The sequence below is a fragment of the Peromyscus maniculatus genome, chromosome 19 (assembly GCF_049852395.1).
Source record: "Peromyscus maniculatus bairdii isolate BWxNUB_F1_BW_parent chromosome 19, HU_Pman_BW_mat_3.1, whole genome shotgun sequence".
Lineage (NCBI taxonomy): Eukaryota > Metazoa > Chordata > Mammalia > Rodentia > Cricetidae > Peromyscus > Peromyscus maniculatus.
Genome location: NC_134870.1, coordinates 35,297,331 through 35,323,320, shown reverse-complemented (window position 1 = coordinate 35,323,320; position 25,990 = coordinate 35,297,331). Strand labels below are relative to the sequence as shown.

At 38.3% G+C, this 25,990-nt stretch overlaps 1 protein-coding gene across 1 annotated transcript; it reads left to right on the top strand.

Annotated features, from left to right (window-relative positions):
* The first annotated feature begins 8,485 nt into the window (after positions 1–8,485).
* On the top strand, positions 8,486–25,055 carry C19H5orf46 (chromosome 19 C5orf46 homolog). The gene is made up of 4 exons (XM_006977678.4): positions 8,486–8,616; positions 16,231–16,396; positions 20,903–20,961; positions 24,628–25,055. The coding sequence occupies exons 1-3, from the start codon at positions 8,547–8,549 to the stop codon at positions 20,958–20,960; spliced, it is 294 nt and encodes a 97-aa protein (XP_006977740.1). The 5' UTR covers positions 8,486–8,546; the 3' UTR covers position 20,961; positions 24,628–25,055.
* The last annotated feature ends 935 nt before the right edge of the window (positions 25,056–25,990 follow it).

Here is a 25,990-nt window from a genome sequence, read left to right as displayed (position 1 = left end):
TGGTACCCTCCATCTCCTCTGGCTTCTATAGTCTTTTCCTCCCCCTCTTCCATGTGGTTCCCCAATCTACAAGGGGAGGGACCCAATGGAGACCTCTAATTTAGACTCTTTCTCCTCCTAATGTCTGGTTGTGGGTCTCTGCGCCTGCTCCCTGCTGCTGGAGGAAGCCTCTCTAGTGATGACTGTTCATTGGCAAGAACAATATCCACATAACTCATTGAATAAAGAGAGGTTGAATGTGTGCCTACAGAAATTGACAATTCTTACATTTTTTACAAGTATAGTATTCATTTGACTGTGCAGTTCACCCTCTTGAGTGCCACATGTGTGCCACAGAGTGCATGTGGTGGTTCAGAGGACAATGAACAGGAATCAGTTCTCTCCTTCCATCATGTGTGGCCTGGGGGCAGCAGATGACTTTACCTTCTAAGTCACCTCACTGACCCAATCACTAAAGTTAAATCACACTCCATTCTGAGTACCATGATGGTGAAATTCCACATCATGCTACAACCCACTTGGAATGAGAATGGACGGGTTACAACCTTTCAGTCACTTAGGCTGACTGTATTATCAGATCAAGTGCCACTTGGTCCACAGCACTTCTGTTCAAGTAAACCTTACTTTATTTTGTAATGGTCCAGAGGGCAAGAGAAGCATGCTGTCAGTTCAGCTGAGCTACAGAGAAGCCACCTCTAAGTGTGAAGCCTCAATAAGGAAGGAAACTGTATGCTGAGATCAATATATTTCATTAAAATTATCATGCATGTTGTTAGAAATTGTCTCTATCATTAGTTATCAGGAGTTATGTGCCTCTTACTATGTTTGATTGGTGAATTAAACTGTATCATAGAAATGTATGGATGTTAGAACGTTATGTATAGAGTGTGATACTGTCTGCGGTTTTGTATATCCATTGGGGTCATGCAAACCATAAAAAAAAAAAAGAGTATGGCTCTAGTAACTCTTCTGCATTCTTCTTGATGTTATGATCTGTGAATCACTGGGAAACTTGAGCTGTCATTGGCTGTTAGGTTTTGCCCCATAGGTGTTATAAATCTGTTGTCATTTGTATAAACCAATCATATAATGTTTTCTTAATTAACTCTGTAGTTTTGTAATGCCTCCCCATGCCTTTGAATACTATTTGTTCTGAATATTATGTGTTTTGATACTAACATAAACAATGTGGGTTTTTTTAATTAGTGACTGAAGCTACATCTTTTTGTATTTTTAAAAACTTTTAGCATTCATTTATTTATTGGAGGTGTGTGTGTGAATTGCACAGGGCATGTGAAGGTCTGAAGGTATCATATGAGAGTTATTCCATCATGTGGGTACTAGGGATTGAATTTAGGTCATTATGCTTAGTAGCAAGTTTTCTTATCCACTTAACCATCTTAATGACTTTTCTTGCTTTTACTTAACGTAATTATTAATACATTAATATATTAATATTAATTCTTTTGTTTTCACATCCTTTTTACCTACTTTCATATTGCACATTTTTGTAATGATAATTTAGTGCTCTGGTTTTCAATATTTAAGAAAAAATTCTATTTTCTGTAATTAATTTGGCAAATACATACACACACATATATTCACACTTATATGTGGAGAGAGTGGAGAAAGAGACAGAGAAGGGAAGAGAGAAAGAGACAGAGAGACAGAGAGAGGACACACTGGAGAGGAGACTAAGGGGGTAGCTCTCTGATAGAATTAGTGTTTATTGTGCCTGAGGTCCTGAGTTCAGTTCCTAGAAAGATGATAGATATACATGCATGTACATCTGTCTCTCACACTTCATCCCATTTATCCAAGTGAGCTATGACAAAATTCGTCTTCTGGAATGTCACCTCCACCCTCTGCCATGTTTTAGCTACTAGCAAAACAAAAGCCACTGAACACCTAACCACCTTACTTGTTTATACTGGAACCTTTAGCTCAAGCCTTGAATCTCATGCCAATGGGCGTCTGAAACCAGCTCTGGAGTTAATTGTTATTCACACATTTAACAGGCACCCACTGGACACTCAATGTATTTATTCAACAGTCTTGACTTGCCAGTCATTGCCGAGTATTCAAGACAAAGGGTATTCAAGGATAAATAAATCATGGCTCATTCTTGAGGCACCTGTAGCTTAATTGGTGTGGCAGATATATAAGCAATAACTCATGATTCAATACAGTATATGCTATCATGAAGGTGTGTGCACAGTGAGCTGACAGAAGAAGTGATTGATTTGTCATGGATTAGATCAGTGACGTGATCACAATTTCTTTAAGAAGGATGCAATATTTAAACAATGAGTTGGTGGGAACTGGTTATTTCTAAGCAGAATATACAGAATGATAAGCATGTAACACCACCTGGGGAGGGTACTTCTGGTAAGATAATAGAGGGAGTGACATGCTGGAAGAGATCAAAAGGTAATAATCATGGTCAGAGAGTGCTGAAGTGTTATAGCATTTATTAGAAATACACCATGCCAAGGTCTTCATAGCATAATCTCAGCTATACCTATAAAATTTGTATGAAGCTGATACTCCAATTGCCTTCATGCTGGAAATGGGGACATGAATTTAGAGACCATAAGCTACTTGCCAAATCAAAACTCAGGAACTCAGAGAATGCTAAGTGATTTAGGAAGTAGGGTATGGACACCAACCCAGAATGTACACTGGATGTAAACAAACAGTGTGTACATTCCAGTACATGCCAGACAAATTCTCCCTCTGGTAAAGTCACAAATTGATTGGAGGCCCTCTGGCTGTGCTTTAGGAATTATTCTACTATATTCCTGAGAGGAAGCATCAAACGGCAAATGTGGATGATACATTGAGAGGTCTTATCTGCATGTAAGGATCCACAGTATTAGGTGAGGGAGGTGACAGAGGGTGTAAACATAATTATTGTTTTAGAAATTAAAAAATTGCAGCAATATGGCAGGTGACCTGGAGTGGGGACTGTCACAAAATAGAAACCTTTGGCTGCTCTCACTGTGTAACCAGATAAAGTTTCAGGGGTAACATTTCCTGTGGACACAGGAGAAACCATTTTAAGAATATCTGGAAAGAGAATCCACAGGACTTTGTTCAGAAAAATTGGTTCTTGGATGATAAAGAGCTCAAGAAATTTCCCATTTCTAAGTAGTAATGGGATGGTTGACAGTGTGCTTTTTAAAATTCTGGTTGGGAAACACAGCAGGATACTAACAACAGGCTGGGTTTTTAATATTTAGTGAACTTTTTTATTCCCTACCTGGAAACATGTCTTGCTCTCTACTTCCTCCCCCCTCCTCTTTCTTCATCCTTTCTTTTATCATTCACCTTTGCAGAGTAACTGAAGCACATTTGAGAATTCAGTCAGCTCGCTTTAATTGTTTCTAATGTGATCAGTCCAGAAGCTGAGAGCTAATTCCTAGAATCAGGCCTTATTCCTCCAGGAACCTCTGCCTGTGTGTGCTTCATTCCTTCTGCCTAAAGTGTCTTCTCTATACCTTGCTGGCATAGCCAACACTCATATAATTACCTTCCAACACCCAAATGACCCTCCATGACCCTTCACACACCCTGCTGATGCCCTGTAAGAATCTGTCACAACTCCATTAGCATCTGTCTCTGCTGTAGACAGCTATTGGAATTATTTGGTTACGAGTGTGTCTCCTTAAGCAAAACAGGATTAGTGTTATGTATTTTCCAATGCTAAGCAGAATACATGGCAAATACTACAAGCTCAGAAATGCACACTGAATGAAGAATTAATAAATGCATCTATGTCATGAGAATTAGCTATGTGACAAGTTACAGACAGAAAGGTCTTACAGTGACAGAGTGCTGGCACTCCTCAGCCACTGAGAATGAGAGTCTCCCCTACACTGTAAACATCCCTTCCAGGCCAGGTCTTGAACCTCAGCTGAATTAGAGCTGGAATAAGAGAGGGTCCTTGTGACTTCTAGATGAGGAATAAGGAGGCAAATATATTTTAGGTAGGATTCTCTTAGGGAATGCTCAGAGGAAAACACACTCCAGGAATTCGATTAAAGAGCATCTAGTGCCATGCATGATTTGGGCTTCGCACACACTATTTATTTTTTATGTACTATTCCTTCATCATGTACTTGACTCCCTTTTGTCCTCAATGTAACTCCATGATTTTGATGTATGAAAACATGTATGAGGGCATAGCCAAGCACAGTTACTAGATTCCACAAATAAGTATAGGATTTCCCTATTAAATTTCAGTGTTGGCTAAAAGAATAAAATCAGTTTTAGCTCAAAAAATAAGTAATTTGAATATAGCTCTATTCTGTGAAATATCTGAGATATACTTCCTATTGCTTATTTGAACTTCAGTGGAATTAGGTATCATGTGTGTGATCTTTAAGCTTTGTCTCCTGTTTGCCTTGTGCCAAGAATTAAGAAGGCACTACAGGCATTGAACATTCTATATATCAAACTGAGATCAAGCTATCATGTGTGCAGAAGAGCAATAATTCCTCCAGAAGCCAATAAGTACTGAAGAGGTCAATGCAAGGAACTAAGCAGATGCAAATAAATTAGTGAACTGGGCTGTAGACTACAGTGCCCTTTGCTTGATCCAGGCGCTTTACCAAGGCAGCTGGGTGGCGGTCAGTGCAATATAATGTCCTGCTTACTAGCAGATTCTTGGGAGTCACAAAACCTTGGGTCCTATCACCTGTTCTGTCTCACACAGAATTTGTAAGCTTTGACAAACTACCTAATCTTTCTAAACTTGTATTCCATTATATCAAACAAGATAATAACAGCAGCTTCAGGCTGCTCTGTTTATGTGTTGTATCTCATTTGTCATGTGACCAGAGTATTCTATTAGTAATAGTAGTCTTAATCTCAATGTTTCTTGCATGTTTAAGTGTCACATCTTTCTTGGGACAATCCAAGTGAACAGGATGGGAAAAGGGTGGGATGGGATCATATGAAGTGGAATATAAGGAAAGGGAACACAGAAGAGAAGAAAGAAGGGTGGAGAGGAGAGGAGGGAAGGGATGTTAAGAGGAGGTTGAGGGGAGAGAAGTCGGAGGGAGGGGAGAGAAGAATATTTCCATCATTTATTTTCCCTTAGTGTGTACAAGGCAGTGTGCCACCTGCTCACATATATTTTCCTGTTGAGTCTACAAACAATCACAAGAAAAATAAATGTTCTTTTTTTTTTTTCAGACATTTGGATCGAAGGTACGGAGAAATTGAGGAATATGTCAATGTTCGTAGGAGCCAAAGCATAGTTCTTTCATTTGCATACTTGCTAACCAAGTTAGAGATATGTTCTAGAAAAAAATCCACTGCTTCCTTTTACCAGCATGGGTAAAACCCTCTTTCATTTTCTCTTTATCTAAGTCAAGTTCATTTGCGTATGCCTGTGACTGACAAGACATAGCCAGTTAACTGCTATTAGCCTGACATGCATGAAAGGCTCTGTGCAGGTGATCAGACATTTCATCATTGCTATTTAATGTACTATGGAGACACGGGCCAGAAAACATTATGTTCTGATTTTACAGATAAGGAATCTGGAACTCAGCGTGGCACCAGATGCTCTCACACAGATACTGCCTGGCAGATCTACCCGAGGCATCCAGTTTAGGTCTGTTCTCAAAAATATCCACTACTTCATTTATTCATTGCACATGTATTAGTTATCATCTACACATAGACATGGTGCTAGCAATCTGATACTTATGACAATGCCATGTTCTTGCTATCCAACCTATAAAAGCCGTTCACTCAGGGTTTTTGCCTGATCCATGTCATTGAACTCCCAAGAAGCCAGCAGAATTCTATCATAAATCACACTGTCTAAAGCTTTTTGCTTTCCTGTGGTGCATTAGAAAAACATGCCCTTCTGGAATGTTCTCAAAAGTTATTGCTTTTCCAGCAAACAGCCACATGCCAGAATCCATGGCATGGTTTATGGACTATTCAAAAGGTAGTCACTGGACTGTCTTTTCTCCAATGACCCACAATATAAGCACAGTGCCACATCATAAGCAGTGTACCAGATGGCATAAAACTAGCTTGATGAATTTTCTGATGAGTGAGACTTTCTGAAGACCAACCTCTCTTTAAGGAGATCAATGTCAGGTCTTTGGAAGAAATGGATTGTAAAACCTTGACAGTATGTATTTATTTTTATTGAAAATTTTATTTGTAGATCGATAATTAGAAAAAGACGGAAGATAGATAACAGATTAGATAGATAGATAGATAGATAGATAGATAGATAGATAGATAGATAGATAGATCCACGGAATGAAGGAAGATAAATCAATTAAAGTCATTAACTCTTGGGCAATGAAATTAAGGGTTCTAAGGGCAATTAATGAAGGAAGAAGTTACAGCAGAAGTAATGTATGATAGATATCATAGCAATTACATAGAATGTGGGCATTCAGACCTAAGCTTGTAGAATAAATTGCAATGCCCCAGGGAAAGAAGATGGAAAAGTTATCCCAGCAACAAGAAAGAGTATGAGCAAAGGACCATGATCTGAGAGGGCATACCCACCTGTGAATAAGAAGTCAACTCTAAGCATGGAGAGAGACATTGATCTATATGTTTATTTTCGTGCCAGTAGGAGGCTGAATTCATCAGCTACTTAGTATAACTTGAAGTCTGGTACTGTGATAATTCCAGCAATATTCATTCTTCTTAATAGAAGCTGTTTGTAATTGATAGCTTCTGGGAATGGGAAAATTCATTTTCTTCAATGGAGTGACAGTGGGTATATCAACCACACTCCAGGGCCAACCCCCTTGCTCAGGAGCAATCAGCCAGCAAAAATTGGACATCATGCTTTTTTTGTCTGATTGTTTCTCTTTATTCAAGAAGGAGAAAGACAATGAAATTGAATGGGTATGGATGTGGGGGAGGATCTGGGAGCAGTTGGGTTGGGGAAAGAATGTGATGAAAATATATCCTATGAAATTCTCAAAAAAATAAAATCATTACTTAAAAAATAAACAATAAATTTAAAATACATTGTCTTTGCATGGTCTTTTCTATTTCCAAATAAATTTTTGCATTGTTTTCGTCTAGTTCTGTGAGGAAACTCATTGGAATTTTGGAGGGAACCGAGTCGTATCTTTAGCATGTTCAAGGAACAGTACTGGGAAAACCAGCTATCTACAAACTTAGATCCACATCACTCACCCTGTACAAAAAAAAACATCAATTTAAATGGATCAAGTACATGAATTTAAAACCCAAAATGCTGATGCTCCCAGCCGAAAATACAGGGAACATACTTGAAGTTATAGATACAGGCAAGAACTTTCTGAACTAGACTTCAATAGCATAGAAAATATCCCTAAGTATCGACGATGGGACTAGGTGAGATTAAAATGTTTCTGCACAGCAAGGAAACTATGGTCAACCATTTTACCAGCGACATCTCAGAGATGAAACTGGTATCCAGAACAAATAAAGAATAGCAAAAATTAAACACCTAAACCACAAACTGTCATTTGGTAAGTGTGCTGATGAACAGACAGTCCTGAAAAGATGAAACACAAAAGCCAACAAATATATATTTCAAAAGTTCAATGCTCTTAACCATAAGGCAATATAAATTAAAATATCTTTGATATTCCATCTCACCCCAATCAATTTGGCTATGACTAGGACAACAATCGACAACAAGGATCAATATGAATATGGAGAAAGAGAAAACCTTTACTCACTGTTGGTGGGAGTATAAACTAATGCAGCCAATCTGGAGGTTCCTCCAAAACAATTCCAAGTAGAACTACTGTGTGGCTTAGCTGTACTATTCTTGGGTATATACTCACAGGACTACATATGCTACCACAGAAGTATGTGTACATTCATGTTCACTGCTGCTGCTCTATTCACAATATCTAGGAAACAGATGTCCATCCACAGAAGCCTGAATATTGAAATGTAGCCTGCTAAAAAAAAATGAAATTGTGAGGTTTCTGGATGGAGAAATTTTGAGGTTTCTGGAAGGAGAATATTATATCAATAAGGTACTCTAGTCTCAGAAAGACAAAATTCACATGTTTTGTCTTATAAGGAAATCTAAACTTTTAATGTTTACATCAATGTAAAGCAGCAGTTGTGGGGGTGGGGTAAACTATGAAACTAGACAGGAGCCCTGAGAAAGAAACAAGAAGTAACAAGAAAGCAGGATAAACGCAAAAGATCACATGTGACTTGAAAGTTGATAGAAGGCTATTAGGCTATAACAAGGGAGAATGGAGGGATAGAGGAGAGGTCAAAAGAAATGACAAAGGTGAATTTTGTTTGAAAAAGGCCTAAATAGAACCCGATTCTTTGCAAGCTACTGAAAATTTTTAAAAAGAAATTGCTCTGATTTTGAAAGATAGGGCAGAGCCTATTGTTGGAGATCTCAGAGCAAGCTGTTCAGACATCTTGTGCAACAGCCTAAATTCCACAGCAGATGACGTCACCACAACTGTCCTATAAATGGAGCAAAGATTCAGGTGCATCTAAGCGATTTATCTGCACCAATACCCAGGTCGACAGGAATGGCTGTCTCGGTTCTTCGGCTGATGGTTGTCCTGGGACTGTGTGCCCTAATCCTGACAAGCCAGGCAGGTAAGTGTTTCAGATCACAGCCCAGAAACTTTGCTATAGTTAGCAGTAATGGGTGGAAGTTGGCACAGAATATGAAGGGGAGGGGCATTTTGGCATTGCTGAAAGAACATTTGGCAGGGAGGTTGGAAACACATGTAATACAAAGAGCAGTTGTATTAAGATTGATTTTGGTTGTATCCTGCATCCTCAGTAAATTATGAAGTTTGGAATGAATCCTTTCCTATATTCTTAAATGGTGAAGTGACACTATTACATTATAAATTCACTGAGGGGTGTCAGTGGGGTGATTTGATGATTATAACTAATAATGTTTAATGATGACAAAGATATAATTTTCAGTAGCACCCTATTGTGGTTCTACCACTAAAGAGAAATGTATATTCGGACAGGACATCTGAAATTTCTAGATGTGATACAAATAAGGGACATTAACTGCTAACAGTCTCACAAATGTATCATGAAATTTAAACAAAAGAGGCAACAGTCTGGAATAGTGTCTGCTCAATAAAAAAATCACTAAATAAATAGTAAATGTTATTGTTATTATGTATAAATTATTTTTAAGTCTATTAGAGTTTAAAAGAAAAACACCCCAGGTAGTTTGTATATCTCAGCATATATATGTGTGGTGTGTGGTGTGTGTGTGTGTGTGTGTGTGTGTGTGTGTGTGTGTGTGTGTGTGTGTGAGAATATCTCAGTTTGTATATCTTAGCTAAGGAAAAATAAGTAATGTTATTTAGGTTACCAGTGTGGAGATCAGCTACATGGTGGCTGGCAGACACAGGGCAGGGAGGCAGCTTAAGAAAAGAAGTTAAGAAAGCCCAAAATATCAGAAAAACACAAAGACATGGAAAGGTGCATGCTTAATATAGAGATAGAAGAAGATGAAAAGTTATGCTTTCTGAGTACTTCACACAATCAATCCAACTCACCAAGCTGCCTGCCTGTAACCTGCTGGGGGTGGGAATTCTGAGAGGAACAAGTACAGTGCCATTAAAGTAAACTTATTCCACCTATCTCTTTGGCATAGATTAAAATTCTTTGGAAGGGGTAGCCAGGTGGTTGATGTGGCACAAATAGAAATATTGGGTCTCCACCCAGTCCAGAAATTCTGTTCTCTTAACCAAAAGTGTCTTACATTAATGGACCTTTATTGCTACTCCCTACTAACCTAAGAATCATTAGGAACCATATCAGAGATCAGAGACTCCCAAACAGTTCTGGCATCTTTGGCCTCTGCTAAAGATGAGGTTGCTAAGAAACCCAAATACATTTCTTGCTTTTAGCAGAGAAAGAACTGAGTACTTCTAGGTTTTTGTGTTGTTGTTGTTGTTGTTGTTATTTAATCTTAAATTACTTAGCCAATTTCTACCCCCTGTTCTCATTATTCATGCTATAGAAGACCTCTAACTCAATTCCTTTATGGAAGTGTGGCAATGATCAATCTGGCTTCTTATTGCTGAAAGAGGTTGTTGGTCATAGTAGTTGGGGGACCACTTCAGTGGGTCTATTTAAAAGACCCCAAGCGAGCATTGGTAATTTCAATAAAGCCATGTTTAGAGAGGAAAGGAAGTCCTTGATTAGTTCCCAGAAAGACCTGTGAGAGAGAAGACAAGAGGAATTAGCATTGCAAACCTTAGACAAAGAATCAGGAGAAGCCAATACTTTTAAAATACCCAAACCAAAGCCCACTAGAATATCTTGATGGTCTCACCAGAGTATGCATCTATTGGTCTGGTCCTTGTTTTCCATTTTTCTTTTGGTCTTTGGATTGGACTAAAGTGTAATGAACTCAGGATATGCTATCAAGTACTTCAGTTAACTGAGTGGCTAGAAGGACAGTGTGAAGTTCCTCCCAGATAGTTTCTAGAATAGGAGAGAAAAATAAGATACTTAATCATCCTATGTTTTTCAGTTGAAGACAACAGTGGAGGAATCCCACCTCTCTTGGCTGCAAGTAGACAGTTCAGTGTTAAAATTGAACCAACATCCTGATATCTTCTATCTTGGGTGACATTTTCTTTACAAAGAAGAAAAACATTAGAGAGACCTGATTGTCTAAGTAGCATCTCATATACACTTAAGCGTCATGTCTTTGAGTATGATTCGGTATGCAGTCAACCAACATGCATCTTAACTTTAGCTGTACTTTTTGTCAGGTGTATAAGACCAAGCATATATTCAAACTTAATCATTTTCATTTTGTTTCAAGGCCAGTCGAGGTTCTGATCCTCAGGGGTCTCTGAGGATTGCAAGGAATCCCTGGCTCCTTTGGCCTCCCTTTTATCATTTGTCCCACCTTCTGAGAAAAAGTCAAAGGCCTTGATTGTCCTTGCCTTCACTTGGAAACACTAAGGTCATTTTTCCTTCGGTGTTGATCCTTTTGTTTGTAGACTAGACAGGCCCATCCAATGTCATCTCCATGGCCTCCTTGAACAAGAAGACAAGTGGCTCATCAGAGCTACAGGTCATTTGTAGAGACAGGCCAGGGGCCTAGTTGACCTGGAAGGGCAAGTGGCAAAATATTGTCTCTTTAAATCCCTCTGTACACATGACTGCCACACTAGGTCACTGAACATAAAGAAGGTCAGTTACACCAGCTTGGTTTTTTTAACCACTATGTAATGTTTAGATAAAACATAACCAAAAACAAAACATTTAAATAAACCTTCATTAGACATATGTTTTTGTTCTTTTAAGACAGTATTTGTAACTAATACCAAGAAAGCAGATTAATAAGAGAACCTCACTGATTTAAATAGAAGTTTGACATCAACAATATATATATATATATATATATATATATATATATATATATATATATTCTAAGTTTTATCCTTTACATACCTTAAATGATTTACCCAGATCCTCCATAACTTATTTAGTCTTTCTGGTTTTCTTTCTTATTCTGGAATCATATATAATTGTAATAGACTCTCGTAATAATCCCACTAAGTAAACATGCCATTCTCTCATTTTGTTTGATTGGTGCAAATTCAAGATTTGCAGGGGGAAGTTGTTTTCTTTATTTGTTTTGTTTTTTAGTATAGGCACAAGTGAAAGTTCTCTGATTGAGAAATCTGAGTTTCTAGGTTCTTCCCCTTGCAACAAAGCATGTGTTTCTTTTGTATCCCATGCAAGCACACAGGACTGCAAGCAGCATGCAGCATTCTCACTTAGGAATTTATCATTTTGTCTGCAGAAGCTGTGAATCCTTGAATTGTCTCTCTTCAGGGTGACACAGAAAGCAGAGTGTGCAACCACTTAGCAACAGGTCCTTTTGCATGTAAGCCAGCAGATCTCACAGCCCCAGGTGACTCATGGTTTCATCGATAGAAAACACAGGTGATAGATGCAAAAGTTGCAAAAGAACTATGCCAGAGGGGACATGGAATGTCTGTGCCCACTCTGCTTCTAAAGTCGCCAACACAGGGATGTGAAGGGTGAGATTTGCATTCTATTCTAAAGACAATTCTCATTCATCTCATAAACTGTGGAACTGGTTAAATAATCCAGTTTTGTGTTACTTTCCTTACCTATAAAATTACATAACTATTGATTTTACCAGATAAAATGAGCATACTTTTATAATAACTTTGTAAAATGTAGAAAACTATATAAATTAAAATGTGTTTTTTCAGAATTTTATAATCTCATTCAATTAAGAAATCCAGCTTAATATAAATAAAGGCTACTCTGTATTATATTTTAAAAGAGGAAATATTTAATTATGGACCTTGATGATTTGAGATTTCTGGGTATTCCAATAGCATTTAAATTTTCATAATATTCTAAAATGCGAGAGGAAAATGGAGCTACTTATCACTGTGTTGCTGTTTTTGTTAGTAATACTAATAGTAACACAAACCAATTACTGTGAGCTTATCCTGAGTCTGATTCTGTGTTGAGTGGTATATACACTACAGATATATATCTATATACACATTATAAACATAAACAATATATACAATACTTTTCATCCTAGCAACATCACAATGAAGAAACTAGAAGACAGTGGTTAAATGTGATTTGCAAAAGTACGTGACTAATATTTTGATGAAAACAAAATCAGATTGTAGGACCTTAAACCATGGGTCATACCACTCACTAACACCTATGTCTATGCATATAGACCAAAGACTGAGACTAATTCCCAATTTCCCATATTCTAATCTCCAGCTCTGCCGATATTGAAAAGCTAGTACTTAGTATTACATTAAAAGTGAATAAAACTGTTATATGTTGCAAAAGAGAACTCTTGTTTTGTGCAGGGACTTTCTGCACTACACGTGGCTGGTATCCTCAGAGAACCAACCTATGGGGGTAGTGTAATACAACCTGAAGACCATATTCCCTGGAGTTAGACAGAGTTCAGGGTCATACACTGACTCAGCTGAGTTTTACAGAGTGACTTTAGGTGAATCATTGAATTTCCCAGAAACTGTGACTCCATCACTGAGTGGGATAAGGATACAGGTCTGTGAGGATGTACTAGTCCAGCACTGCATGGCAGGTACTCCACAAAAGCATCTGTTTCTTCTCACAATGAAAATAAGCCCATTCTGGGAATTTTGGTCACACAGACTTGTATGTGAGGGTCACCATCTTTAGTTTAACTCAAGTGAAAAGGTTCTGTACATGCTCTACTCTGAAAGAAACTAAACCAAAGCAAAATGTGTTCTAAATGAAAAACTCAACTGTTAGATGAATGCATATTTGATTATTGTCTTTTATAAACCCCAGACTAAAAAGCCTGTCAAATATTTGATTATAACATAGTAAACAATAAATGCTTATGGAATTTAATGCTATTTTCCCTAATAGTTTCTATCTTAGAATATAACATAGATCCCATATTTTTTTCATCATTTATTAGCCTTAAAAGAGATGTGGCTACATGACCTTCAGCTGAGTCTAGGGAAAATAGTGTTACACAGTTGAGATTTTATGAGTCAAAACTTGTAGTGAGAATGCAAGAGAGATATAAGATACTACTGTGCATCTTCAAAATCATTTTATGCAAACAATATTTAATATTGATCTTAAAAGCTGGGCAGTGGTAGCACACACCTTTAATCCCAGTACTCAGGCAGAGCCAGGCGGATCTCTGTGAGTTCGAGGCAAGACTGGTCTACAGAGCAAGATCCAGGACAGGCACCAAAACTACACGGAGAAACCCTGTCTTGAAAAGCCAAAATATCTATATTGATCTTAAATTTCATAAACTTCCAGAGTCAGGAGCAAGATAAATTCTTTAATTCCTAAACATCACTTAAATGGACTTTTCTATAATTCTTTTTTTCTAGTACTATTGGGTACCTCAATAAAATACTTACAATTGATTTTCTTATAAATTTGAATTTTTAAATAAACAATGGATTATTGTTATTTTGATACTGTCCTAGATATCACATTTATCGGTTTTATCCTAAAAATAACCCGATGTTCAACTGAAATTGAATACTTCATCCAGTATTTTTGTAGAGTCTGGCAACATCATAGTTCTGTTAATAAAATGAAAAAATAAAGGTCCTACATCATCTTATTATCAAGATTCAGAGAGAAGGCAGGACACTGTATTTTATATCAGTCTCCCAGACCTTTTCATCTCATGAAAATGAAGAACATTAACACATGTGAGACACATATAAGTCCTATAGTCCCCATGCTTTCTTCTCTTGCATTTGCACAGCTTTCTGGCCTTCAAATATTACCAGTGTCTCCAACTAATAAGCTAAAAACTGCATATCTTAAAGCATCACCCAGGGAGAAAAATTACACAGCATTTGTAAAATCATTGTTCATAAAATTAATAGGTGATATAAAAATGACAGAAATTATTTATCATTTGTCTTCTGTTCATTCTCATAAATAAAATGCAGGTTGTATACTTCCCCTGCAAAGAGCACACAGTTTTATCACCGAATACTGTAAAAAAAATCTAGATTTTGTTATCAGACAAACACGACCTTGGATTATATTTCTATCACCTGGTAATTCTTTCTCTTTGGAACAGCTTTGAAATCTCTGTCCATTTCTTCAACTTCAATTTGGCTTAGTAATTTTCTTACTTCATAGAATTGTGAGGAAAAAAAATGACAGTGCATGTGAACTACCTGTTAGCGGTATTACACAACAAAACTACCCATGAAGATTTTTATCTTCCTTATTTATATTACCATTGGCATGGAAATCATGTGGAAACACTGGTGTTCTACATCATGTGGACAGCTAGGTTTTCTGTATCTTGAACCAGACACTAACAGCTACCACCACATGTTCACCATGTCCAAGCAAGGTGTTGTGGATTAAAAAAAGACAAAAGACAGTAGGTCATTCACCCCTGCAGAATGCGGAATGCGTTTATTGAAAGAGGGAGGAAACCTTAAATACAGGCTTACAGCACAGTGGAGGATCCCTGAGGGCAGAAGTTCACTACCAAATGTTCTACATTCTTGCATCTAAGCTGTTTACACCAAATGCAGGATATACAAACAAAGAACCTCTGGTGAGCATTCAGGAAGAAGGAAACTGGCAGGGAATCAGCATAGGGAGGACATCTGGTCAAGGTCCGCAAGCAAGGCAACAGCTACCCAAAATGGGGGGCCAGGGCCCTACACATTAGTGTAATATAATGTAACAACTTATTGTTGTACCTGTACATAAGAGCATCTCTCAGTTCTCATCAGAGAAGCCTCTACTTGTAGTAGATGGCAATTAACACAGAGACACACCGCACCACACACACACAACTTGTCAATATGCAGAGAACAAAAGACTGTGGAGTGATCAGCCCCAAATAGAACATTCCTATCACAACATTCTTCCCTAAGGCTCAGGGAATCTTCATGGAAAAGGGGCTTGGAAAGATTGTAAAAGCATGAAGTGGTTGATAACTTCAAGAAAACATTGTTTTCCAGACACACCAGGGAAGATGCACATATAAACCCACAGCAATTGTGATAGCATGCCCAAGACCTTCACAAGTCCAGCAAAATAAAATCTCAGCCTAGAAGGGGGAAGCTGGACATGAAACACCACTGACTGAGGAACTCTTGGTACTTGATAGCTACTGAGAGAAGTCAGTTTTCTTTAACACCTCACCTTGATAGGCTGACCAGACACCAGGAAGAGACCAAGTCCCAAAACTAGGTAGGAAATATAAACTGGACTTGATGGGGAGAGAATAAAAAGAATCTCAATGTTGGATGGGAAGGGATGGGAGAGTGCAAAGGATGGTAAAGGGGGGGGGGAGGGCCTGGAGTGAAGATGCTCAGTATACATTACATGAAATTCTCAAGGGATGAATAAAAAAAAATCTTCCAAAAAGAAAAATAAAGGTACCTCTGTGTGTTTTGTTTTCTTAGTAACCAAATATGATCATTGTCTACCTAAATACTTATGTCTGTTACTCATTTGTTTTTAGAAATAATGAGATAATGTTGTAAAGGATTCAACCAGACAAGCACTGGTTGCTCAGGGACAGGAAGATGTAACTAATGATTTGGTTGGATACCCAGGAGCTCAACAGTTCCTGTATGAGAAACAGATTTTCCTTTTTGATTGCTAAGAATCACACCTGAGAATTTTTTCTGTTTATTTTTTTGTTTTCAGATGACAACCCAAAGGAAGATGAGACCCCAGATGAGAAATCAGATAAAAATCCAGATGACTCCAGTAAAAAACCAGAGCCAGAGTTCCCCAAATTCTTAAGCCTCCTGGGTTCAGAGATCATTGAGAATGCAGTGGATTTCATCCTTCGCTCCATGTCCAGAGGATCGTAAGTACTGAGATAAACTTCGATATTGCCAGCATCACTGTAGATAATGAGCACACTCATGAAATGGAACAAAAGCATTCCCTTTTCCTTGAAAAAAACAAAATGTTTTCCTACCTTGTGGGGCGTTTACCCACCAACCCCACAGTTCCCCAGTTTTCTTGAGTGTGAGCAGCAGGAAATATTAGATAGAAGGATTTAGATTATGGAGATAAACAGATAGAAAATAAAGGACAGCCTCAAGAAGGCCTGGAACCTATTCCAATGGGCCCTGACTGTCTCTGCCTCAGGGTATTTATAGAGACACCAAGGGGTGGAGCAAAAAACCTTCCCTGGGCACAGCCAAGTGCAGATCATCTCAGACACCTGCACTCAGGCCCATGGTCCTAACCATCCTCTCTAACCTGCTAGGTAAAGCCATGAGGAACCTGAAAACAGGCTCCCACTCTACCTTAAGTTACATTTCACATATGAATGAATTGCCCTGAATTCTAGAGTGAGAGTGCTCCCTCCAGATCCTTCACACAGTATTTTAAAATCTCAGGGTGATAATAGAAAGGCAAAAGGATGCAGAACCAAGAAATGGAAAACAAGGCAATTCTCCCCTGGGGAGTCAGCCCAGCCTGGTAGACTAAGCCTAGGCAGGTCTAGTCCCCTCCTCCCTACACCAAGGCTGAGCAAAGTGTCCCAACATACGCTCCAGGCTCCAAAAAGGAGGTGGGAATGGGGGGTGGGAGGAGGGTGGACGGGGGAATCCATGGCTGATATGTGAAATTAAGTTAATTATAAAATAAAAATATTTTTAAAAAAGAATTTGTACTGTATCAAGCTGATAATAGAAAAAATAATAATAAAAGTAGTCATGTTCAGCATAAAAGAAATGGAAAACAAGCTGTGGTCTTGATAATGAATGTGATAAGTCCTGTGTTTGGTTTCTAGCTAGTTTGTGTAGCTCAAGAGGCCTGGCTGAAGTAGCTGATAACTCTCTTTAGACATAATGTGCAGAACTCTGAGGAGCAGTGCGTTGACTGCCATGGAGGATGACCCAGCCCAGTCTTTCTAATGTTCCCAGCCTGCTTCTTAATACCCCTTAGATCTGACATATTTTGGATTTGACATGACTTTTCCTTATTCTTCAGAGGTCTTTCAGTCTGCACCCCTGCAATTTACTGTTTTTAATTCGTTTTCATCTAGAAACCTAAGCATAGTTTGACAGAACTCTGATTTATTACCTACCAGTTTCACAATACAGTGGATAATTATGTTTGAATTAATCTTCCTGCATTCCGTAGTATAGCCACCCAAAGGCAAGGCTAAGAATGTGGGTTTTAACAAGCTTTCTGGGTAATTCTGATATGAAAGGCACACATAACCAGGTGTTCAGCTACAGAGCAGGGCCCTAAAGTTCTACTGAACGTTGAAGTTCTGTTCATATTCTATTTCAACATGAATTCTCAGGTTTTCCTGGGAAAAGTATACACAGCTTCTTAAACTCAACCAACAACAAATGAAGAGCCATTTTTATAAAGGGGTTGTTGGTTCTCTTCTTGTAGACTTTGATATGCTTAAAAATCTATGTTTTGTTGTATAGGATTCTGTATATGAGCCTTCTCCACACATTGTTAAAACTCAAAGATGATTCTATTTTATTGTTTCACTTCCTTTTGTGGAAGTTTTATTTGCATATGTTGCCTCCTCATGATTATTAATAGAAACAAGAAGAAAAGTTATAAGAAATAGTAAGTAAAACATTTGATATTTGTGCAAAATACAAAATAGCTAATAATGTCACCTACAAAGCATAGCAAAGCAAGGAGGCAAAATATTTACTTCTCCTTCACTAGGAAAGTCTCCTTATGCAAAATGTCAAACATGCCATTGCATTGCCCTGAAACTTTACTATCAGTTCCATTAAGGACTTAAGGTTCTGAGCTCAGAAATGTTAACTCTGTGCCTATACTTCTTATCATATTTAGAATAGATTCCTGCTTTGTGATACTAGAGTCTTTAATGAGGTCGGGCATGCTACCTTAGAGTTCCCTTCTGCCTGAAATTCTCTTTGTAGTTCGCACTGATTTCTCCTGTATCTCATCTTCAAGCTTCTCCTTAGAAAACAATTCTGTTATTCTTTTATTACTATTCTCTCCCTCCCTGCTCACTGTTCTCTGTCACTTTGCTTTGAGATGGTATAATATTACTTACTACAGTCTAAAATTATTTCTTTGTACTCATGTAGCTTAATGGAACACAGAAACCAGATAGGTCTATCTAGTACAATACAATATCATAGAATATTTCCCATGGTGTCAATCAGTAAATATTTATTCATTTGATGAAATAGTTAAGAAAAAAGGTCTTAGAGATTAGATTATACTTAAAACCCACCTATTTCAAATCAGCTATGGAAACCTAAAGAGTCTTTGTTCAAAGACAAAATATTCCTTGTTCAAGCGATCAGATGTACTTGAGAATGGAGTCAGGATGCAAAACATATCACAGAGTTCCTGTACAAAGGAAGAACACCACAGGTGTTAAGGAGGTGCTTCATAGGAGGAGGCTTCCAAAAAAGTCAGTTCTAGGGACTTAATATATAAAAAGATGGGATGAAAATTGTGAAGAACAAGATCTAGTCTATAAATTCCTTCTTAAAAAACCTTCAGTCTTTAAGGTTAGATAACATGAGCTGACACAAAGACAACTATAGATGCCTAGCAAGATAAATTCTATCTGAATATCAAAGATTACTTCCAGAGTAGGCAATGGGGAAAATGCCCATAGGAAAGTGTTTGGGGGAAATGTGAACTATAATTTAGACAGCAAAATTAGATAGTTAATAAATTTAGATATTTAATAAGAATAGATAAATATAGATTTGCATTTCTCATGTCATCATCAAAAATAAAAACCCACAAATTTGCTTATTCATTACCATTCCTGAAACTCTCCTATGAATTTCTATTGTCTACCCAGTGAAGCATAAGCCTAGGTTTACCGAGGTGGTGAAGGTCTATTCATGATGTCCTTGTCTTTCCTGTTAATTCCAGCATCCATCTCAGCAGACACCTAAGCCTGAACCACTGATAATATGTGTATGAACCCTCAATGTCTTTGCATAAGCCTTTTCTTTCTCTGCCATCAGTTCAGCCTGAAATCTATCATTCTTTATTTATTCAACAAACTGAGTCACTTTCTAAAGCCTAATTCAAAAACCAAGCCCTGAGAAGAAGTTACAGACTCCTACAGTTACAAAATTCAGGATTTTTGTTTTGTTTTGTTTTGCAATTTGGGATTCACAATACTTTGTGTTGTGGATGCAAAGCGGCTGCTTTCATCTTCAAGGGGGTAAGGAACCATTTATCCTGGAGCCATTTGGAGTGACCACGGCCGGGAGCACAGACTGAGGTTACTCCAAATTCCATGTTCCAACGTGAAGGCAGATTTATAATTTTACAGAGCAGAAAATGTCATAAATCAAGGCAAGTTTAAAACGTTGATGTGTACATCACAGAGGCAGGTACATTGAGATGGGAGAATCTATTCTGTAGGCTCATGATGCTGTCTGATGACATTCTTAGCCTTTGGGTTGGTAGAAACTAGTGGTCTTCTAAATGAATAGATTCCAAAAGGATTTAGTATACTGTCACAAGATAATAGTTCACATACGGGGTGGGGGTGGGGGAGTGGAGGTGGGTAATAAGTAATGGCTGTTCTGGACGGCTAGAACTAGCTCAAGATAAAATAATTAGCCTCTGGAATATATTCCAATCTCTCCACACTACTGAAATTCTCATTAACCAGGCAGTCTCTGCGGACACAGACTCCTCTCGGGAGTTTTCATTCACAGCCGATTGCAGCGTTTTGTCACGAGCTGTCATTCTCAATATGCATCTGTATGACAGTATCCCCACGTTTGTTTTAAAGACTGGTTCCTGAGTGTGTCCCTGTTCTCCATTAGATCACAGTCTGTCCAAAAATCATGCTTGCATCATCTTTCATCTTCTCAAAGACTACCCTGGTTTCCACCCAGCCTGTGGACTATAGGGGGCAGTATGCCTGGCATGTAATCATCACTCCAGAGAATTCACTTTTGAACTTTACAAAATCTATCAGCCATGTGTTGTGAAAATGTGGTTTCATCTTCTTTTTGTTGTTGTTGTTTTCACTTTTAAAAGAATTATAAAAATTAGTAAAACAAATACACTCAAATTCATACTGGATGTTAGGTCCCATTTTTAGTGCTAGCATAATACATATGTGTGTATGCATAGCTAACACATGCATATATACACAGCTAGCACTATATATACATACATATATAAACACACACACACACACACACACACACACACACACACACACACACACACACACAGTGTACTCCTGCTAGCAATCCCATAAATCTGCATAGTGTGCTCCTGCTAGCAATCCCATAAGTCTACATAGTGTGCTCAGGCTAACAATTCCGTAAGTCTACAAAGCTCCTGATTTTTTTTTCTTCTCTTTTTCAAGAAGTTTTATGGAACTCGATGAGGACCTCGGACAGCCATCTTCAAAAGTGACCTCCTAAGGTGATTTTTAACTTATACTTTATAGGTAAAATAATAGCATTTTAGAGACAGAAAGCAGAGGTTAAGGTAATCATATTCATAGATTTTCGGGAACTCATGCATAGTTATAACCATTAGATAGGGCTTTTTGGTTCCTTCTTTGTCCTAATTGTAGTTTGTTTCTAAAATTACGTTGAAATGTCTGTATTGTTATCATCTTACTTGTCAGCTTACCAGGAGGCTCTTAAGGGAGGAAGCCAAAAGTGGCATGAAAGAATTAACAATGGGGATGAAGAGGTCGGGTCCCTGCTACAGTTCTCCTAAGAACCTCCTGTTGGATTTTTGTCCCCTTGACAAACGTCTGACATGATCAGGTTATATAAAGAAATTATTTATTTTGGCTCTCAGTTTTCAAGGTTTCATCCTCCAATGCACTGGTGCCATTGGGCCAATGGTGAGGGCCTCATTACAGCAGGAGGCTGTGAACCCTTCAGCTCATGGCCTGGAAGAGAAAGGGGGGCAAACCAGAGTCTTATAATCACCTTCTGGTCATAATCTCAAGGCTGCGGACTTTTCACCACTCCCAATAGCACTGAGCTAGTGATCAAGTCTTTCACACCTGGGCCTTTGCGGGGGTATTACACATACAAACTCTAGCTTGCTTTGTACAAGTTCACCTGTGAAATAAGAGGGCCACGCACAGTTTAAAAAAAAAAAAAGGACTCATGCAATCATAGAGTTAGTGTGTGGTGGCAAGAATGGAATATGCTGTGTTTAATCCATGGAAAAAGCACCAGCAATTTCTCTGTCACACACACAGATCTTGTTTATGTGCAAACCTTATGGTTTGAGTCCCCAGAACTCCCATTCTTTCTTTACTCAATTATCTCCCCAGAACTTAGGTTGGGATACAAAAACAAACACTTTAGAGATGGCAAACTTGTATCAGTACCTGACTTGAAATGAGTTACTGCTCCATTTAATATATGGATATATGCCTAATTTATAGTCTCTCTGAAGACAAACACCATTATCTTACATTTCACAAATGAAGAGATGAAGGCATGGGAAAAAATGTTGATGGTCATATTAATTAGGAAGGAGGAAAGGACTGGAAATGAGTCCCAAGCCAGAATATGCGTCCTATAGCTAAGCCATATATCACTGCTAGAGAGCAGAAAATGGCACAGGAGGATGCAGCGGAGGGTAATGATTAAGTCATGATGCATGCTAAAATGAAACACTTCCCTCTTGGTTCGTTGATTTGCCTTATGTACACCTCCAGAAATCACGGCCTTTCCCAACTTCTGTTGTTATCTAAGCTGGGAAAGTTCCTTTTCTCTACTGGTTTCATTTCATAATTTAGGTGTGGCCAATGTGAGGTCAGAAAGCTACTCTTACATTAGCCGAGAACATAGCCTACTCTTTCATGAGCTTTGATGGATGGAAATAAGGCTTGGGCATCATAATCAAGATATGCCTGACACACATAATCCCGACTCTTGCTCAAAGCTAGATAAGCTTCTAAAAGCACTCACTTGCGTGTTCATGTTTCCATTTCCTCCTCAGGGAAGAACTTTCCTCTGTTTCAAGTGCCCAGTACTTTGTCTTCCTTCAAGTTGCTACAGTACATCTGGAATCATTTGTGCCCATATCCCAAATACTTGAGGGCCAACCTGGGCTTCAGTGTAGGAGTAATAATGTAGATGAGGCATTATGGAGGAGTCAAAAATCAGTTGGCATCATGATAATACAAGTTCAACCTGTACTGTGGACACCTGCTGTCTGTACCTCCATGGGTAGATAGGTGGCTTCACCTCCTGAAGCCTCATTTCCCTCCTTTTGAACTTGAAACACTAGAGGAATGAAATGGTTTCAGACTGTAATGGAATGATTTCTTTTTCAGTTACCCAAAAAATCTTGATGAGAGATTTCTGAATGAACTCTAGATAACTTAATGACCCATGAGGAATTAAGTGATTCACAGCAATGTCTGTTTCTCCAGCTCAGAAAATTTGGCCAAATTAATATTTGTTTCTTAAATTAAGATTTATAGACTATAAATTAATATTTATAGATAATATAATATATATATATTATCTTTAAAATGAGCTGGAGAAGTAGCTCAGCAATTTGAGTGTTTACTGCACTTCAAAGGACTTGTTTGGTTCCCAGCTCCCATGTGGGGCCTCTCACAAGTGCCTGACTCCAACTCCAGAGCAGCCAAGAATTCTGGACTCCCTAAACACATGCAAGCACACACAGAGAGACATATGTATACAAATAAGTAATAAAATAAATCTTTTAAAAAGATACACAATTAAAGGTAATTGACAGAGGATCAATAGATAGGTTCCTATGTTTCTCTTAGTAATGTGTTTAGCACCATTTTTATACCATTTACCATCTTTATTACACACTCCTTTAAAGAGTATTTATTCGGCCGGGCGGTGGTGGCGCACGCCTTTAATCCCAGCACTCGGGAGGCAGAGGCAGGCGGATCTCTGTGAGTTCGAGGCCAGCCTGGGCTACCAAGTGAGCTCCAGGAAAGGCGCAAAGCTACACAGAGAAACCCTGTCTCGAAAAACCAAAAAAAAAAAAAAAAAAAGAGTATTTATTCTACTCCAATTAGGTGTTAAACTTTGTCAGTGTTACCATTAGGAAGCTCATCATCTGTGGGAGCACTGTGCTCAGTGTACCCTGAGCACGTGCATATAAATGATAGGTACCTGTGGGAAGGCATGGGGAATGTCTTGGGACAGGGCAACAAGGAACCCCTGGAGGAGGGGTGAGTATGACGAGGGCTTTACAAAGAAGGTGAACTGTCTACACCCAGTATCAGGGGATGGAGAGAGAGCAGTATAGAGATCAGAAAAGAATGATGCTCCAGCAATTGAACACCTGGTTAATCTGAGATCCCCTCAACCTCGGCTCCTCCACACTGATGTGACTTCTGCTAGGCACAAGGTTTCCAAAAACTTTTAACTCTTATTGCCCCAAATTACTTGAAGCCACTTAGAATCAATTTGTCCCCTCTTATATCTTAAGTCATTGGACATAATTGTCTATAAACTGCCTTTTCTCAAAAACAAATGATAAACCTCATTAGATAATTAAGATCTGAAAAGACGAAGTAGTGGATGAGAATGTCCTTTATTAATTTTTAATTTTTATGCACATTACTTGGGTTAAGAAAAATACATATTTTGGACACACAAAGTCTTGTGCTTAGATTTACTATATCATACCTAAAAATAACTAAATTAAATGGAACGTTCCGATGCAACTAATTAAATTAACTAATTTAATTAATAATTAAAGTTGGGCACACTATCGCCTCTTCTCAGGTCAGCTTGCTCTCCTCCAATCATAAGATGTATATGATTGCTGTGTCTTTTCCATCTGCCTAGCATCCAGGTCACAGAGACAGTGATGTCTCTGTTCATCCTTAAGTTTATTCTGCATGCATCCCATCCTCACCCTTGGTGCTGAGTTTTTGCTTATCTATCTTGAGGGTTTTTTTGTTTTTTTGTTTCTGTTATTGTGCTTAATTATTTTCTCAAACCTATTTGACAATTGATTTTATCATAAGTCCTCTCATGCTTTAACATGAGATGTAGAAAGTCGTCACTCTATTTGTAAAATTGGAATGTCAATTGCTCACTTCTCTCTATCTGTGTTTTGAAGGACACACCCATCTGGCAGCAGGACAAAGCAAGGACAGCCAGATCCTGAACATCCAGTTCTGTTTCCCAAAGTCGTCCAGAACCAGAGACCTCAAGGCAGCTCCCAGCAAGTTACTGGGAACGAATCCCCATTTTCAGACAAATATAATTCGATCTTTTTGACCTTTCATTCCTCTTTCCACAAAGCCGGGAAACGGCATCCTTAGAGTTATAGAATTACATACTTGACTTTACAGAGATTTTATTGTTCCTGGCAATTTTCCCTGGCATCTTCAATTTTGTAATGAAGCAAAAAAATGAGATTACATATTACATATACAAATGTACATAAGCAAATTCAAGGCTTCTTTATATATACAATATACATGTATGGGAACATATTCTAAAAGATAAAGTAACACATTTAACATTAAAAAGCCAGTATGTAGTAAAAAGAGGATTTAATTGTTGCTCCAAAAAATAAGTTCTTAATTTCTAAACATATGTGAGGTTTCAATATTTTACACATTTTTTTTTTTAAGTTTTCCATTCAAAATATCTGAGCCTCATGTCCTGTGTTCGTGAACTCAAAACTGATCTACTGGTCTCCCTCTTTTTATTCAAATGTCTGTTTCTCATCCGTGGTCATTGTTCTGCTAGAACAACAGAGTATTGAGGAGGGAAGAGTGCCAAGACTGATGAGTGCAGCCCCTTCCCACTACCACCTCAGTGCACAGCGCTGAGTCCTTAGCAGCCATCGCAGCCCACTTGACAGACACAATCTCCCAAAACTACCTAATACGTTCAGGAGGACAAGACTGAAGTCGTGGAGCAAGGTGACCATGACAGGTCTAGCATACAAAGCCATTCTGTTTCCACTGTTCAGTCCACCAGATTTGCCCGAGTCCTGTCTTTCTCCAGCATTGCTGCTAATCCAATCCCACCCTGAACGCAGCCATTGTATTTTCAATAACCAGTACTTGTCTGTCTTGCTGGTTTTGTTTATCAGTGGAAAATGAAAATCAATGTTGCATTTTACAGTGAGTTGGGATGGCCCACTCTTTTCACTTTTTGGAGAAAGATGTCATTTTTCAAATACCACATCCTTCCTAACCAAGTTACCTAAGATATCTATTAAACTCAGCATCTGACAATTAGAATGGTTTCTATACCAACTGTGCTCTTAAAATCTCTTTCAGGGTTTTTTTTTTTGGGGGGGGGCGGGTGTTGTTTGTAGTACTGTGAATTAAACACAGTCTTTCACACTCTAGGCAAGTATTCTTCCACTGTGCGTGTGTGTGTGTGTGTGTGTGTGTGTGTGTGTGTGTGTGTGTGTAAGAGAGAGAGACAGAGACAAGGAGGGAGGAAGGGAAGAAGGGAGGGAA